The following is a 17,951-nucleotide window of genomic DNA, read 5'->3' as shown; positions in this document are numbered from 1 at the left end:
AGGGGGAGGAGGGTGCGAGAGTTTTCTGATTTTTTTTTTGTGTGTTCTTTTTATGGTCCCACCTACTTGTGATGTCACTGTGATGAGGTGGTGGGGGGGAGGGGGGGGGGCAGATGAAGAGAATAGCAGAGGGTGAACTGTAACCTTTGTGGTTCTTGTGCAGGAATAAATGGGCCTGGGGAGGTGCGGAGTCTGCAGACGTGAACCGCTCTGACCCCTCCTCTTATTTGATTACAGCCAACAGCCTCCCCCCACCCTGACTCCCCTCCCACAACCCCGGTCTGCTTTGCCGCTGCAGGAGCGCGAGGAGCTGATTGTAATGCGTCTCCTCTGTAGGGAGCTGTATGAGACGGCCCCCAGGAGGAGGGCAGATAAAACCGATTGGCTCCAGGTGCAGCAAATAGAAAAAAAAAGAAACTTCCAGGTGCAGTTTGAGCTTTTCATGCCTCCTTATCAGTGCTGTCGTTCCCCTCAGGGGCCTGTGTTGGTTGGGGTGTGAGGCATGAACACACGTGGGTTTTTTTTTTGGGGGGGGGCTTAACTCAAAAATTGAGAGAGATAAGTGATTATAAAGAGCAGAGGACAAAGTTCCCCCTCAACTTCCCCTGAGGCTAACGGGAAAAAAAATCTGACACGATTATCCACATGTAACATTTCTAGACTGTGTCTGCACACTAAGTGCAGCGGGGAGGTCTTTTGAGGACAAGACGTGTGCGTGGGTGTTCCAGTCCACTATGGATTTGTGCGTGACTAACTGCCGTTATCCTCCAGGAACCTTCTGAAGAGCACTTAGAGAGATTCAGCCTCCAGGATCCCTCTCGTCCTCTTCTTCTGCCCGTCTCCCACTTCCACCCCATTACAGCTGCATCTGAAAAAAAAGAAAAAAAGGCTGTGAACCTCTGCATCGCTCTGTCTGATTCAGATCAGATGCCATTGGGTTTTGTGTTGTTGCTGCTGCTGCTGTTGTTGTTGTTGTTGTTTTGCATCCAGGAGAAGGAAAGAAACGACTTCAGCCTGTCTTTTATCGCCAGCACAGTGCAGTTTGGTTCGGATTCCGCCCACACGTATTTGCATGTGGACACGAGTTCAACAGTTCTGTGAGGAGGAGGAGGAGCAGATGAAGGCTTGGCCTCGAAGTGTGTCGGGGGGTTTTCTCGGTAATTTACATTTTGCACCGTGTGTGAGGCAGCTGGATGGTGAATGGAAAGGCTCGGGCAGTCCTCCTCTGAAACCTCCTCATCCTGAATTCAGCTCGGCTCTCCATTTCAGAACCTTCATGTAATAACAGGCCCCAGACGTGGAGAGCGGGTCCAGATCAACTATCCACTTGATGAAGTAACTGATCCAACTTGAGAAAATCCGGGTGGGGGTAGAGGGGGGCGGGGGTGTCTGTGAGAACGCAGAGCGGAAACTTCATGCTAACGGATGCTCACGTTATCACAAAAGTGTTTTGCACCCAGTAACAGAGACGCAGCTGCGTCTCACTGGCATCCTATGTCCTATGCCTGTGCATATTTGACCGTGTCACATGTTTTTGCGCTGATCTTTTAACGAACCATCTGCAACAGATGGTCTGGTTGGGCTCCAGCCAGAGAAAAAAAGCACACGGGGAGGCACCTAGTTGACTCCTCTGAGGTTTTAACGTCTTCCTGTCCCACTGTTTTCCTCCCAGGCATGTACCTGTCAGACCTGACATACATTGACTCAGCCTACCCGTCCACGGGCAGCATCCTGGAGAGCGAGCAGAGGTCGAACCTGATGAACAACCTCCTCAGAATCATATCGGACCTGCAGAGATCCTGCACCTACGGTGAGCACAGCGCCAGTTGAGTTCAGTCCAGCTGAGCTGGCAGGGATCTCCTTGAGGACTGGAGAACAGCCATGATGGAATTTGATGATATATCGATTTCATTTATTTAAAAAAAGAAGAAAAAATATTCTGATCAAAAAAATAGTCTCTTTCATCTCTAAAATAATCTGCTCCACATTCTAGCACATTTGCAGGCCAGTACACCAAAAAAAAAAAAAAATTCTGAACTTCTTCAGCTTGGATGGAATTTCTTGAAAGCTGTGTTTTTCAGTGGCCAAACATCTGCGTGGATGAAAAGGCAAACAACGTGGAAAAGGCCTATTATGTTTTGAGGGGGAGCAACAAAAAAAAAACCCACCCATGTACATGTGGGCGAAGGATTAAGACTCTCCTAATTTTGGGGGAGCTGAGATTTGTGCCAGAAACCGCTGCTTGTTTTGACTGCAGTACTATTTCTGGCTCAGTATCAGAGAGCTAAAACTCATTTATTAAACTCCTTCTAGAAAATCAGTTACTTCATGCACAAAGTAAAAAATACAATAAAATAAACAAATCGTTGCCCAGAGTGCAGAATCTCCCGTTTCCCTTTGATGGGGGGGAAACACGTGGCTTCTTGCTAATATCTGTTTCCCTTTTCAGATGTACCAGTGTTGCCTCACATCCAGAAGTATCTCAACTCAGTCAGGTATATCGAGGAGCTGCAGAAGTTTGTGGAGGATGACAATTACAAGTAAGGCGCCACCCATTACGGGTTACATTACAATTTGGAGAGAAAATTAAAAAAAACAAAAAACAAAAAAAACGCACGTTTGGGTTTGAATTGAAGCTGACGGCTTGTTGCTTTTGTGCAGGTTGTCGCAAAAGATTGAGCCGGGCACCAGCACACCGCGAGCAAACGCCTCCAAAGAAGACCTCATTGGTAGGACGGCTGTTTAGATCAGTGTTACATCATGTCTAGTGAATAAAGTTAAAATTATTTAATTGAATGTGTGTCCTGCAAAATAAATGACCAACATTTTCTCTATAGATATGTATATTTGAAAATTAATTTTAAAAAACGAAAGGAAAACTGCCTAAGTGGGTCGTGACCCTCCAGTTGAGAAACGCTGGTTGGTATGATTTTGGATTTAGCTTATTGTGTCTGTCAGCTGCTGCATACATCAAGCTCCTTCCCCTCAACTCCTCCCCCTGCAGGCCAAGAGGCGTCAGCTTCTCCCCTCTGCGGCCGCAAATGCACGATAGCGGCCGAGGGAACCAAAGTCCCAGCCACGCCCCCCTCGCCCAGGAACCCGCTGCCCTACGGACACAGGAAGTGCCACAGCCTGGGCTTCAAGTCAGTCTTGTGTGTTCGTTCGATGAAGGAAAAAGGTTAGAAAAGAAACAGGCAAGTTTTAACCATCTTTTTTTCTTCTTCTTCTTCTTCTTCTGCCGTCTCTGTCTGCTCGCACAGTTTCATTAACAAGATGAACACGGTGGAGTTCAAGAGCGCCACCTTCCCCAACGCCGGCTCTCGACACCTGCTGGACGACAGCGTGATGGAGAGCCACAGTCCCACACGGGGGCAGGCCGAGAGCTCCACTCTGTCCAGTGGCATCTCGCTCGGTAAGTACAAAAAAAAAAATCTTGATGAAATCCCGTCAAGCCGACGCCGTCTCACTCACATCTCGTCGACTTGTGACGCAGGGAGCAGCGAAGGCTCGGAGCTCAGCGAGGAGGTCTCCTGGCCGGCGTTTGAGAGGTGAGCGCTTTGCCGCTTTTTTTTTTTTTTTCCATCGCATCTTCGCAAGAGAGAAAGACGATAAAAAAAAAATAAAGCCAGATGTGATTGTGTAACTTTGAAGAGCTCTGGCCTCACAACGCAGCTATGTACAGAGACGCCAAGACGGCTCAACCCCAACCCCTACCCCGCCCCTGTCCTCCGCTCAGACGCTTTCTGCACGTCTTGCTGCTGCCTCACGTGCGTTAAGCGCACGCCACTCACACCCCCCACCCCCATAATCGCTCGTCCGCCCAGTGCCAGCAGGTGTCAGTGCTCGCTGCTTGTCTTAACATCACACATCGCACCGGCTTCAAAGTCGTCTCGACTCTCCGCCCATTCGCTCGAAGCCGTAGAAGGTCCGCTGGGGATACGTGCACCTGCAGCTCAGCTCCTCCGTCCGACTCTCAGCAGGGTGAAACACCAGCATCGCGGAAGACAGAGAGAAACAAGCAGAAGTCGCCCGTCCTTAACGCTGTCCGGGTTCCTCCCACCACCCACACCCATCCTATCCTGTCTTATCCTATTCTGAACAGGACTCGCTTCTATCACTCTCTGGGCCCAGTGACCCGCGTGGCCCGCATCCCTTACAGAGGCGTCCTGAGGCCCAGCAGGTACACATCACCCCACCGGGGGAAAAACCAAAGCTGAACTGCAGCAAAACCCTCTCTTATCCTCCCTTCACACCCCTCCTAGTCCCTGCCAGGGGTTGCTGTGCCTGCCTAGAGAGAAATGGTGCGTGCGTGTGTGTGTGTGTGTGTGTGTGTGTGTGCGTGCGTGCGTGCGCTAGAATTACATACCAGGTGAATGGCAGCGGATCTATTTGGGGGTCATGATTCTTCATCTTTCGCTGCAGCCAACTCCAGCTTTTCTTTTTTTTTTTACGCTTTCATACATTTCTTGCATGTCTGCCTCTCACACACACACACACACACACACACACACACACACACACACACACACACACAAATGGAAGGCCCTTATCGAGCTGGAGTTTGTCTTGTGATAAAGTGGCCAAAATATTCCACAGCTTGGAGCAGAAGCTGAGTTTCCACAGTGCGGCGGTGATGAGTAGCGGTTATGTTTCTCATTTCCGAGGCAGCGGAGAGCACGCACGCACGCACACACACACACACACACACACACACACACACACACACACACACACACACACACACACACACACACACACACACACACTCACACTTACACACACTCCTCAGAATGACCGGAGCTAATTCTCACCGACGTTGCACATTAGGCTTCCCTTGTGGTTCTAGCGGTCTCTCTCTCTCTCTCTCACTCTCTCTCTCTCTCTCTCTCTCTCTCTCTCTCTCTCTCTCTCTCTCTCGTTGTCTCTCCCCCACTGGGCTTCACTGGGTTCCTCTGCTCCGACGCTTCTGACAGACACAATCTGCATTAACACCTCGTTCGTCATTGTGGTCAACACCGGCGCTCAGGGGGACAATCATATCGGAAAAAATAACCTCTGAAAAACAGGACGCCGAGTTTTGTTGATTGTGTCTGTCGACTTTTCACTAATAACTCATCTCTAATCTCAAACTTCCGATTTTATTAGTTTGTTTTTTTTTGCACGCATCTCTGCCTTTCTCGCCAACGGATGTGTAACTTTGTGTTGACGTCCATGTTGTCGTAGCTCGGCGGAGTCGGAGGAGCTGGCGGTGCACTTGTACCCCGGAGCAGTGACGGTGCAGGGGGTTCTGCGGAGGAAGACCGTGCTCAAGGAGGGGAAGAAGCCCACAGTGAGAAACACCACACACGCGTGTTCTGTTCTATACCAGTAGTGAGCACACATGCAACTAATGCAGATTCCAGACTGACTGACTGGCTGACTGACTGGCCCCCCGCCCCATCAGTCTGCTCTTTATGCTGATTCTTTCTTTCCTGTGTTGCTCACGCGCAGCACTTTTGTTTCTGAACCCGAGATCGTGCTCGTTTGTTGGGGAAAACGCAGACCGTCAAACATACCTGGGGTTATTTATGTATTTATGTGACCCGGTGAAGTCCCTGCAGCAGGACTAATAATTAGTCGCTTCACTTAATCCCCATTTCTGTGGCATGCTTAATGGCATAAATGATTCATTCAGCATGTGTTGGATCCTCCATTCACTCCATCAGGAAGGCGTAGCCACGACTGGAAGTACAGGTCTTCCACCTTAAATCGTCAGTCTTTATTATTATCCGGCCCAGAAATCTGGTCCGCTGTCTCATTTAGTGCGTCTGCCAGAGACTTGGTTGTGTTGGTTTATAGTTGACCAAAAAGTCCCATCACATCCAATCTGTCCAACCCAGGGATGGGCAAACTGTGGGTTCTAACATTTGACAGAGAGGGACGGAGCAGCAGCAGATGGATGGAGTGTTTTGGTGACCCACCTCATAAGAGGAAAAATATATCATGGGATATGTAGAAAATATGTGGTTTAATGTCTATTGAAAATGAACCAAAGTGTTACAATAAAATATGAAGCCTCACAGTATTGAGCTATTTATTTAAATGACTTATAAAACACAGAAAAAATTTATTAAATACAGTTATTTTATGACTTACTGACTATTCATATCATTTCTTCAAGTTCGGCGGGCCAAATTAAAAAAGGTTAACGGGCTGCATATGGCCCCCAAGCCGTGGTTTGCTCACACCTGGTCTAACCTGTATCAATATGTTCTCTCTCTTTACGTCCAGGTTGCTGCGTGGACGAAATACTGGGTGGCTCTCTGCGGTGCCCAGCTTTACTACTACCCCGCTAAGTCCCTGAAGGCCACAGAGAGAAAACATGCAAGTTACACACACACACACACAAAAACACGTGATTGCACTCGTGTCCACCTCCTCAATGCTTCAGAGCACATTAAGGCTTTGCATCTTTGGCAGCAGATGACAGGACCTGTGGTTTTACATGCCTGTGTGTGTGTGTGTGTGTGTGTGTGTGTGTGTGTGTGTGTGTGTGTGTGTGTGTGTGTGTGTGTGTGTGTGTGTGTGTGTGTGTGTGTGTGTGCAGGTGAGAGTCGAGCATTGCTCATCTATTACAAGCGCACGGCACGAAAAGCCATTAGCTCATCTGGAGAGGAGCTGGACCTCCGGGAGGAAATGCTCGCTTTATTGTTCACAAGCGTGACGCATAAGAAAGTTTCGTAACAACACTTCTGCTTTGTCTGCAGACGCATGCAAGTCACATGCACGGACTTAGAGTCAATCACAGAGAGCTGTGATTCCAGGGGAGATTTCACTGTACATCATTAACATGAAACTGGAGATTGCAAGACTTAAAATGACTTTGCCAAAACAGATTTACTGCCATGCTTACTGTGTCTGCGACACTTAAATAATCAAGTGACCATTTACTGCCCATGACGCTTGTTTGTGTGTTTGTCTTTTTGTTGGATATTGATGGAAACACTTAGTTAAACTATGAGAGCCCAGAGGGTCGGGGGCGGGGGTGGGAGCGTGGGGGGGGGTGTCTTGATCTGGCTGAACAGGGGGACAAACAGATGGTAGCACTCATTGGATAATGAGTCCAGTGAGATCACTGCAGCTCGGTGTGTCACTCACAGCGTAATGAGAACCTTGTGTCCGCACAAGCAGGAAATCACAGCTACACACACACACACACACTCACACACACAGTGGCATACATTTTCTTCATGTAGTAGCGTCGACGACAGACACACACCAAGGTTGTTATGGAAAAATGAGAGTGACTGTCTCACCCCTCCCCCTCCCTTTTTTTCTCTTTCTCCTCCACGCAGTTCAAGTCGACATCCAGTAAGAGTGTGTGTGTGGTGGGTCTCATGGCAATGATGGCCGACGACCCTGAGCATCCCGACGTCTTCCTGCTGACCGACTCGGAACACGGTGAGACACGCCGGCAGATTTTTATTTACCGATTCATTCATTTTTTTATTCACTTATTTTTCTGCTGGCCCTGTGCACCTCGATCTTATCTGGTATTTTTGTGTGGGGTGTCATGCATATTTAATATGTAATGCTAACATTAACAGAAATGATCAGAAATCATGTTGTGTATGAGTGCAGGTTGACTTAGCCATTACTTCCTGCTGCCTGTCGTCTGGGACAAAACGATCACATTATTTCGTGATCATTTTCATGTTGTAACGTGAAACTATTACGTTTTACATGCTAATTTTCACATTATAACGTGAAACGATCACGTTATTTCGTGATCATTTTTACGTTTTACGTGCTAATTTTCACGTTAAAACGTGAAACCATCACATTATTATTAAAAAAAAAAAAAACGGGCTCAGTACCACGTTATAACATGAAACCATCACGTTAAAACATGATACTGAGCCCTGATTTTTTTTCTAGGGTGGCAGCAATTTGCTTCTGTAAAAATGTGTCTTTGAAGTCCCACAGTATTTAGCTGTTCATTGAAATGACTCTTAAAACACTGACAAAATTGAAGTACAGCTATTTTATTACTGACTTACTAATTAATATAATTTCTTCAAGTCCGGTGGGCCGGTCTAAAAAACTTAATGGGCCGGATATGGCCCCCGGGCCGTAGTTTGCCCGTGCCTGCCCTAGAGTACGAAATAACATGACACGGTTGCTGACATCTCACCCTGCGTGTCTCCGTCGCCCAGGCAACACATACAAGTACCAGGCAGGAAACCGGACAAATGCTTTGCTCTGGTTCAAACATCTGAGTGCGGCCTGCCAGAGCAACAGGCAACAGGTATGGAGCTGCATTTAAAAACTCTGCCGTACACACACACACACAAACGTGCAGCTTGCTCCCTTTCACACTGGCCCTTGCGTGTCCTTGTGCGCAGGTGCCAGCCAATCTGATGTCATTCGAGTGAAGCGTCCGGGGGACTGCGACTGAGCGGCACAGCAGCGATGGAGGCGGAGCCAATCGGAGGAGGAGGAGGAGGAGGCGGGCGAGGACTGAACTCGGACTCAGCGGGAGCTTTCACTGCCACTTAGCCCTCGACCTTCCGCCGCTGCGGTCCTCCCATTCTGTCCCCGACCTCACTGCGGCCTCCCCCTGCCACCACTGCCTTAACCAGAGTACCAGAGTACCAGAGATCGTGTGCGTGTGAGCGTGTGAGCGTGCGTGCTTGGCCGACGGTGTGCGTGCGTGTGTGTTTTGGATGTACTGACTACTGAACAAGGACCTGCACCACTGCTCATCCCCCAGATGCCCCTGGGGCGTCTTTCTTCGTCAGCACTTGAGCGGAGGAGCGCTTCCACTTCTCCGCTGCGTCACAGACAGACTGCCAGACCCCCACCACCTCTTCTCCCACCCTCCCCCCCGCTTTTTTCTTTCTTCCCCCCCCCCCCCCCCAAGAGGTTACATTTGGTCACATGTGCAACTCCGACCTCACGCTCCAAAGCTTTTTTTGTTTTGTTTTGTTTTGTTTTTTTTATAAGGAAAAAAAACGGCGGGACACACGTTTGCACGCTCATGTCAGACGAATCCACGGGACGGTTTAAGAACACTTTTTTTCTGCTTTCTTTAGTCACACCTTTACAAATCCTTCTTCTCTTTACTCCTTCTGAGTTGATTTTTGGAGTCACCGGGACCCCTTCACATGAGCCACACAGCCACTTCCCCCCTTATCTCACACGTGGACACTCTTCTTTGAGCGCGTTGTCGTCGTCAACATAAAGGGCTCTGATTCCAGCAGAAGTAATCTCACACTTCCTGAATGTGTCAGATTTTTTTTTTTTTTTTAAACTTTGCCCTTCTTTTTCTCTCTTTATTTTTTTCCCCCTTCCCTCACAGACTTACTCGAGGTCCCCGAACGAATGTTTGATTTCGTGCATAAAAGTGTCAGGTGGGGTCAGAAGGACAAATACTTGCTTTAATGAGGAGGACCTGTGTTCCTTCCTAGGTACGATATTCCCAGGATCGCAGCCAAGATGCGCTACCCGGGTGCCCGAACGAAGGATTATCCTGTTTCCAAACCTGTAGTTTTTTTCTTTGTGTGTCCTCCAGTGTTGTCTCTGCCCAGTGAATCAACTATCGGCGCACTACACTCAACACTAAAGTAATCAAACTGTGAAAAAGTTCAAGAGAGAGAGCATCAAGAAGTCCTGATTTTATCTCCTCCTCTTCTTGTTTATCAATTTACGTAGAGCTTCTGATCTAGAGCAGATATTAAAAAGCTACCTGGAGCCATACACAATCTATTTTAAAATGTGTTTTTTTTTTGTTTTGTTTATATTGTATTGTGTTTTTAGGGGTTTTTTGTTTTGTTTTTGTTTTGTTTTTTTGTTTTTTAAGAGAGGGATGGTGCAGTTCACAGTGTTACCATGTAGTCGATGATTGCACGTCAGCCTAGCTTTTTGTCTGTTACATTTTTGAATGGTACATTTATTTGTGTTTTTTGTTTCATACTTTGATCATTTTACATACGAGTGAATCCTATTTTCACTTCTTCTTTTTTTTCTCTTCCTCCTACTAATCAGTACCTAGCTTGAATTAGCCCCTAACCGTATTACGTCGGATTTAGAATAGCCTTGGCGAGAACTGGTGCCAAGTGATGTAACATTTATTTAGGAGGACGAAAGCAATCTGTGGAACGGGATGTCAGCACTGGAGTTTTGCTCTGAGAGAAAAACCGTGAGGTTGTCACAGTTTTTGAGATGCAAATATGCTAACTGAGGCGTTTCTTTTCCGAGAGGCTGCGACACCCGTCTGAAAGCCAACGTTTGGGGAACTTGTTAGCTCTGTGATTATTTCTTGTCGAGCCCTTGTTATTTAACTGTTTACATGTATGTTTACACCCCCCCCCCCCCATCGCTCCCCACCCAATCAAAATCTCTTTAATCGTCCTTTAGGAAACCTTTGAAACCAAATTCCAGGATGCAGAAACAAATCACGGGGGGCGTTACTGTTAAGTGGAGCACTCAAAACAAGGACGCTCTAAAGTGGTGGTCCGCTGAGGCGCACCGGGGCCGACACTTCTTCTCGCCCGGTCACACCAATGGCAACAATCTAAAGATAATTAGGAGGCAGGTAGCGAGTGAGCCTGTGGAAGAACGAATGAGGATGCCAAAATAGAGGCATGTATAATGCTGCAGTTATTACAGTGCGTGTGCATACTTCTCTATTTTTATATATATATGTATAAAAAAAATATGATACCCAAGCCAGACAGACAGACGGGTCCATCAGAGCCGCTGTCAGAGGCCGAGGAGTGGTGACGTAACGCACTCGGTCATGTGACCAGCCAACGCCAGCACTGCACGCTGGCTCGTGTCGGGACAGGAGGTGGGGTGGGGGTGGGGGTGGTGGGGTAGGGGGTGGTTTCAAGCAAGCAGATGTGGAGTGAAACCTTGCTCACTTCTGGCCCGGGTGAAAGATATTTTTGCTGCGTAATGAGGCGCAGGTTGTGTGAAGTGTCAAAATCCCAAAGCTGAAGCACTGCGGAGGCCGATCGACGGAGGGTTGTTTTTTTTTTTTTTTGAGTCTGATTGGTTTTGCCGGGAAACACGGAGGGTCGAAAATTGAATAAGTGAAATGGGGGAGAGGGTTTCGGTGAGGCAGGGGCTTTAGAAAAGGTTTACCGACTATTATTTTTTTTATATATCTGTATATGGTTAGACTTTTTTCCATTTGGATACAGGTTTGAACCGGCTATTGTTCGCTGAAAGTAAGAAAAATAGAGTGTAAACCCCAAGAAGGTTAAGCAGTCTCCGTGTAAACAGTCCATGTTTAGATCATTCTTCCATTTCTGTTTACTTCCTCTGGGAACAATGAACTAAAAAAAAATGACAAGTGAGACCTATTTCATTCATTTTTAAACCCAAACAGATTCTCTGAGAACATTTTGGAAGAATCTCTTTTTGAATTGCAAAAAAATGATTTCAGCAAATTTTCTGAGATCTCCATCAAAATAACTTGAATATACATGGTTGTCTTTTTTTTTATTATTATTGTAGTTCCTGCAGTTTGTATGGTCAAAGTAATGGAAAAACAATGTATTTTGGGTCTTTTTAGTCAATTCCAAAATTTGAAGGCCATCATGACAAACGGAATGACTCCATGACTCCTGTTTTAAAGTGAGAGTGGCTTCATTTTTGGATATTTCTTCTTATTAAGACAAAGAAAGTTAAAGCCATGCTTGGAAACATCTCATTTCTGTGGCAAATGTTCTCACTTCCTTTTCATTGACCATGCTCTCTGCAAATGCACAAGTTGGTTTGTCGTCTGAATCCTGAATTCTTTTGTATTTAATGGCCATGACAGCCAAAGGTTTGACTATTGGAAAGTTTTCAGCGTGTTGGAAGGATGTGTTGTGGTCAGTTGGGTGAGCAGGCAGGATCGGCGTGTACTTCCTGCATAGCGTACAAATATTGGTCACTGTTTGCTGGGGACATCAACAAACGCCTCAAGTCATTCATAGCGACGAGGCCGATGTTTAAACGACCTTTGACCCTCAACCCCGCTCTGTGTGTGTCTGTCTCTGCCAGGGTCATGACTGGCCGGCGCTGTGACCTCTAAGATGAGTGATGTGCTGCCTGGTGTGAAGACTGAGAAACAATAAACACTCTGCCCTTTTTTTACACCATGTTGTTGGTCTTACGCTCATTCTGTGGTGTTCATTGTCTGAACTCTATTTTCTTTTCTATTCATTTCTTGGAAACCAGAAAAGAGACATTTATAAAAGAAATGAAAATGATTAGAGACCTTGATCTTCAGCCTGGGCTCGACCGGAGCTGCCTGTCATGATTTAAGATCGCAATAATGGTAGAATATATCTAAAATAGCATAGCATTTAGCCTACCACAATTGGGTTCTGTTTTTGGTTAATACGGGTGCTTTGTTGCCTCTTCTATGTTTGGAAAAAGACAAAAACGAGGTGGCTGGGAGGTGGTCTCAGAGGGCAGAACACCTGGCTGTAGGTATTGTCACTGACATGTGGTGGGGGGTGTACCCTTGGCCTTTGTGGCATCACAAAGAATGGGTTTACAAAAGTATCTAAACACATTTTTTTTGTATGTTCAAGAAAAAAAATCAGCTAAATAAGTTTGTTTATTACAGGTCCCCATTAGTCATCAACGTAGTGAAGACTATTCTTCCTGGGGTCCACATAAACAGACAAAACAAACAAAATGATACAACAACATACAATCAACAACAAAATACTTAGCGAACAGCATTCACCGGAAGTAAAGGGCAGACCTCTCTTGTTTGAGGGAACTCTGGCAGGTTATAATCATATTGTTGCTAGGAAACATTTGCAAAGTCACATTGCATAATATGAGACTTTAAAGCTTAAAGTTTAAAGCTTAAGAATTGTTGGAGCTAGCTAATTCTTGCCAGTTGTCAGGTTTCATTTCTTGCCACTGTGAGCGGTAAATTGTATTAAACTAATTATTGCAAACAACACGAAAGCACATGTCAGTCAGTCGGCAAGCTTGACAGTGAACGCCTGAGTAGGTTCACTGACTGAGAGCGACACGTCGCCGCATGCGATCGTTGACGTGCTCGTGGAGCACTAGTGGCCCCCAGTGGCCGTTGGGCGCACCTGCAAGGGGAGCAAGTGTTTCGGAAGTGGACGCGGCGGCAGGGCCAGATTCGAAGAGAAAAGGGCGGAGAAGCGGGAGAGCTACCGGGCGGCGGAGAGACGTGCTACACCGTCGGGCAGCGCCTCTTGGCAGCCGTGCAACTTGGAGCGTGTGAGCCGCGAAGACTCAGCGCACTACCCGGAAGACGCTGCGGGCGATGAACGGCGAATCGCCATAAGGTAAGTGGCGTGTCTGGAACCGCGGCTAGCTGCTGGCGGCTCGAGCTAAGCTCACCCAGCAAGGTGTACCGAGGTTCACGGAGCAGCAGCAGCAGCTAGCGGCGACAGCGGCGGCGCTGACACGGTATCTGCAACCACGTCGCGGCCCAAATAACGCCACTCGGTTACGATTTAAAAATTAAATAAAACGAGTTCGGCTAGCTACTGAGCATTTTAGTGACGACGTCACAGTGTTGTGTGTGTGTAGTCTGCGCTGGCAAACATTTTTTCTTTTTCTTTTTTTTTACCCCCTCACTCTACATACGAGGCAGCGGTACAATCAGAGCGATTGTGCAGTGCTGGCTGGTTGCTTTTGCCTGCGTGGCCAGACGTGTGTCGTCGGTTAGGACTGTGACAAAAACAGAAACCAGTACAGTCGTGTTAGGGGGTTAGCAGCCCCCTGGTTTGGCCTTATGTCACAAGTTAATTGCTCACTGTGCTGCGCGGGTGGGCTGCTCGGCGCTAGCGCGCGTTAACTGGCAGTGAACGTGGCACACGCCGCGCAGTGATCAGGGGTGACACGTCAGGGCCCAGGAGTTGACTGACAGACTGACTGCGGCTAGATCAAGACAAGGTGTCAAGAGGGGTGCATGTCTGTCTGTCCACATGCACCCTTGCACCATCACTTACTGGACACAGCTGGGGCTTTTCCCTGAAGTGTGAGTCAGAGAGGTTCTGTCAGATGAGCCTCTTGTTGACAACACTGAACACGGCAAAAAAAAACTATGTGATTTTGGCTGCCTGGAATGTATATTACAGTGGTACCAGAATGTGTCCCATCTTTACATCTCCCACTGAATTCGACACTTTTTTCTTTTTCAAAAAAAAAAAAAAAAAATTGAATTAGCTTTATTTTTATGCTACTTAAACACCAGATTCTTCTCCAAATGCCTCTACACAACCTCATTTTTGGTTTTGTGTAAAACATCACAAGGTTCTCCAGAGGCTAGCCAGCGTATCACTTCTTCTCTTCTGCATTCTTTACCTCATGGCCCTTGCAGAGCACACTAGACCCAGACAGTGCGGGGTGAGTGGTGATCGAGAACCAATGAGTGTCTCCACTCAGCAGCTTCCTGAAGAATGAGGTAGCATTTATCAAACGGCACGCGCGCAGATGAAGGCTGCAGAAGGCTGCGTCGTAGCAGATCTGTCATTCCCGCTGCGACCTCGCAGTTGACGCAACTGTTTCGGGCTCAGAACTCGAAATACCCCACGTCGAGATGACCTGGCAGCAACCGACGGCCTGCGTCACTCCCGGGCCGTTAGATATTCCGAGCAGGCTGCGCCGCTCTCTGCTACTGGGTCAACATCTGCCCCGAGGGGAAAAAGACGAGAGTGCAGCCAATCAATCGGTGTTCTCTTGCGCATATTATCGACGGTACGTTTTTTTGTTTTTTTTTCATCCCTCATGCCTCCTCCTCCTCCTCCTACAACTCCTCTCTCTCTCTCTCAACTGATTGTCTGTTGTTTTGTCTCCTCCCCTCCAGGTCGCTGCATGTTTGACTAGATCCTGCTCCCGGTCGAAGGCGCCGCTATCCCTTTTTTGGAAACGACGGGACAAAAACCCCCAGAGGGCGAGCGAGTGGCTCGGACCCTAATGGGAGCCATGCATTAGAGGGGAGAGAGAGAGAGGCGGGGGGGTCAACTATAGTGTCGGGTGAGGAGGGGACGGGGTCGGCCCGTGTGGACCATGAAGCTCAAACAGCGAGTGGTGGTGCTGTGCGCCGTCCTCCTGCTGCTCGGCCTGGCCAAGATCTTCCTGCTGGACGGAGGCGAAGGATCGGCGGCCAGTCGGCGCGACCTCAGGGCGTTTCGCAAGGTCAGAGAGTGAGAGATCCCGTCACCTGTTTCCATCTGTGAGTCTTAAGGTCCTTGCACGCCGGGAAAAAGGCAAAGCGACGTAAACTATGTGAATTATTTGGCAGCAAATTTTTTTCTATACACACCACGCGCGACGCCAATATGCGTGTAAAATTCGCTCAGCTCTTTCATTCGCGCCGAAGGAGAAACGATGGTCAGGTGGGTATATAGCTCAGGTGATAACGCGGCGGCACAGGTGGTAGATATAAATGTTTGGTTGAGAAGCGGCAGTTACAAACAGTTTTTGACCACGTTATTGAAGTTCCTGTTTCCATAATATATTTTTTCGTTTTAATTTGGATGTGCTCGTCCTTTAGAAAGCTTTTCGGAGCAGATTTAAACAAAATGATTTTTTTAAAAGTGGGGCGACAGAGAAGTTTTGTCTTCCGTGTGTGAAACAAACCACCGCCTTCCACACCACGGCTTTTACAAGTAAAAGCCGACATAAGAGGAGAAGATTGGGTTCAACACGACGATCCAGAAGCTCAAATTTGACCCAGTGAAATTTCTTTAGCTTGAGCTTTAGAATGTCTGTCGGACAATTTGAAGGACTGCTCCGTCAACTGGCTCCACGTTTGCAGAGGGAGAGAACATTGCAGAAGTTTTGATGTGACGTCATCGACCATCCAACATCATTTTGATTGGTCAGAGGTCCAGCGTTCACCTGTTCGCCTCTGAAAAATTTGCCACAAGAGCGAAAAAATAACCACGAACATTCGCTGCCGGTGTGTACGGTTACATTGACTTCAATAGGTTTTTAAAAAACGTGAATTATTCACCTCGCCGATTCACTCCCTGTTGTGTAAGGACCTTCAGTTTGTGAATTGAGTCGTAACGCTTGTACTCTCTCTCTACGCCCACTCTCGTCCGCCAGATGGAGGCCGGGCTCTCGCTGCCCAGGGGAGCCCGGCTCACCCACACGCTGCAGTCTCCGTGGGAGATCGCCAGCCAGTGGGTGGGCCCCAGGGAGGTGTACCCCGAGGAGACCCCCGAGCTGGCGGCCGTGCTCACCTCCCTCAGCACGGCCAGGATAGAGCGGGCGGACGTGGGCTACAAGGGCACGCAGCTCAAGGCCCTGCTGGTGCTGGACGGGGGCCAGAAGGTGGTCTTCAAACCCAAGAGGTCAGTTTGCCTTCCAAAAAACATAGAGTTACCGTTTTACTACATTTTAGATTTTGTGCTTGATCATTTTGGCTCCTCCTCCCCCGTCCTCAGGTACAGCCGAGACTACGTGGTGGAGGGCGAGCCGTATGCAGGCTACGACAGGCACAACGCGGAGGTGGCGGCCTTTCACCTGGACAGGTGTGTAAACATTGCCGTCGGAGCGTCGGCCCACTGCATCCGCCTCCATTGACCTTTGGCCTCGTTTCGCATCCGCTTTTGAAATGACGTCTGCAGGATCCTTGGATTCAGGAGAGCGCCCCTGGTGGTGGGAAGGTACGTCAACCTGCGGACGGAGATCAAGCCCGTGGCCACGGACCAGCTGTTGAGCACCTTCCTCATGCAGGGTCAGTGGGTCTATGAACTTGTGTTATGTTTAAAACGCTCCAACAGTTTTATTGTCTTTTCGTGCATTCCTTCAGAAGAGGCTGCAAGTGTGGTGTAGTTTTCAAACCCAGTCAACTTGTCACAGCAGTGAACTGCCTGTAAAGTGCTATTTAGAGAAGGTGTGGCATCACATACTTTGCTTATCTAAAGAGCACAGCATTGCTGTCATCGGCGGGTAAATTAGGATTTTATTCCTTTTGCTATTTATCTCGACCACATCTTGAGTCGCTCGATCGATAAAGCTGCATCAAAAATCTTAGTGCAGTTATGAGTTGGACAAAAAAAAATTTCAATATTGCTGTGGCTTGGTCATATAGACCTTCTACAAACTCCAACGTGTTTCGGCCGCATGCCTTTGTCAGGGAGTTTGACTCAAATGAACAGAAAAATTCAAATTTAAACAAAAATATTTTTTCCCAGGTAGTGATCCGAAGCTACCATACGATACACCCAAATAAAAAAGTTCCCTCCGTTGGACTTTTTCACATATTTTTCTTCAAAAAACAAGTTGTTCAGAATTATATCACCACAGCAAATATTAGAAAACACTTGAACTTTTTTTTTCAAGTACAGTGTGGTCAGGGAATCCAATACAAGAATAAAAAAAATTTGTACGCTTCAATGCACATCTTTTCTGTTTTTGAAAACAACTGGTGAAAGTATAATAAACAAACTGAACAACCCGCAAAGTCTTCCATAACAAAAAAAAAACCCTGTGCAGAACAAAAGCTTTGTACTTTACAGTATCATGCTGTTACATTTGCGCTGGTGGGCGGGGCCAACCGGAGCCGGCAGCTTCCTTGTTTGCTCTGCGCTGCCGAGTCACGTGGCAGCACAGCATCGAAACACCAGCTGGGGGGAAGAGGAGGAGGAGGAGGAGGAGGACAAGAAGGGTGGCAGGAGGAGCAGCAAAGTTTGCTGCTGCGCCGAGCTGAGGCGGAAGCGGCGACCGGCTTGACGAAACCGCAGCAGCGCAGACAAGAGAGAAACTGAAATTAAAGTATCGAACGCACCCCTATGGTGTTGATCCGATACCGACCTGATGCTATTGATATCTGGACAGATCCGCACAACACCACTTTGTACCATTGCTACTGTCATTTGGATGGTTCACAGAGGTCCTCGGGTCGGACCGCCGAGAAGTCCATCAAACTTGACCGCCTAGAGCAGCTTTTTTTCAACCTTTTTTGAGTT

The 17,951-nt window shown here is 47.7% G+C and overlaps 2 protein-coding genes across 4 annotated transcripts in view; both read left to right on the top strand.

Annotated features, from left to right (window-relative positions):
- Positions 1 to 12,124, top strand: part of ralgps2 (Ral GEF with PH domain and SH3 binding motif 2) — a 63,224-nt gene extending 51,100 nt beyond the window's left edge. For 2 of the 3 annotated variants that reach the window (XM_076039266.1, XM_076039265.1), the window contains exons 10-21: positions 1,673 to 1,810; positions 2,450 to 2,540; positions 2,662 to 2,729; positions 3,005 to 3,143; positions 3,261 to 3,412; positions 3,494 to 3,548; positions 4,103 to 4,180; positions 5,224 to 5,329; positions 6,271 to 6,363; positions 7,335 to 7,440; positions 8,196 to 8,287; positions 8,385 to 12,124. In XM_076039266.1, the coding sequence (XP_075895381.1) occupies positions 1,673 to 1,810; positions 2,450 to 2,540; positions 2,662 to 2,729; positions 3,005 to 3,143; positions 3,261 to 3,412; positions 3,494 to 3,548; positions 4,103 to 4,180; positions 5,224 to 5,329; positions 6,271 to 6,363; positions 7,335 to 7,440; positions 8,196 to 8,287; positions 8,385 to 8,414 (1,148 nt within the window). In that variant the 3' untranslated portion in view covers positions 8,415 to 12,124. The remainder of the gene's footprint in view (positions 1 to 1,672; positions 1,811 to 2,449; positions 2,541 to 2,661; positions 2,730 to 3,004; positions 3,144 to 3,260; positions 3,413 to 3,493; positions 3,549 to 4,102; positions 4,181 to 5,223; positions 5,330 to 6,270; positions 6,364 to 7,334; positions 7,441 to 8,195; positions 8,288 to 8,384) is intronic. The other variant, XM_076039267.1, reaches the window with a different exon arrangement.
- An 813-nt stretch (positions 12,125 to 12,937) lies between these two features.
- fam20b (FAM20B glycosaminoglycan xylosylkinase) overlaps positions 12,938 to 17,951 on the top strand; it is a 10,847-nt gene continuing 5,833 nt past the window's right edge. The window contains exons 1-5 of the mRNA XM_076039304.1: positions 12,938 to 13,310; positions 14,837 to 15,168; positions 16,084 to 16,331; positions 16,425 to 16,511; positions 16,608 to 16,717. Of these exons, the coding sequence (XP_075895419.1) occupies positions 15,040 to 15,168; positions 16,084 to 16,331; positions 16,425 to 16,511; positions 16,608 to 16,717 (574 nt within the window). The 5' untranslated portion in view covers positions 12,938 to 13,310; positions 14,837 to 15,039. The remainder of the gene's footprint in view (positions 13,311 to 14,836; positions 15,169 to 16,083; positions 16,332 to 16,424; positions 16,512 to 16,607; positions 16,718 to 17,951) is intronic.

The sequence above is a fragment of the Nelusetta ayraudi genome, unplaced genomic scaffold (genome assembly GCF_046127955.1).
Source record: "Nelusetta ayraudi isolate G7.1 ecotype Tasmania unplaced genomic scaffold, CSIRO-AGI_Nayr_v1 ptg000059l, whole genome shotgun sequence".
NCBI classification, from domain to species: domain Eukaryota; kingdom Metazoa; phylum Chordata; class Actinopteri; order Tetraodontiformes; family Monacanthidae; genus Nelusetta; species Nelusetta ayraudi.
The sequence above is the reverse complement of the archived record's forward strand: the minus strand, read 5'-3'. Positions and strand labels throughout refer to the sequence as shown.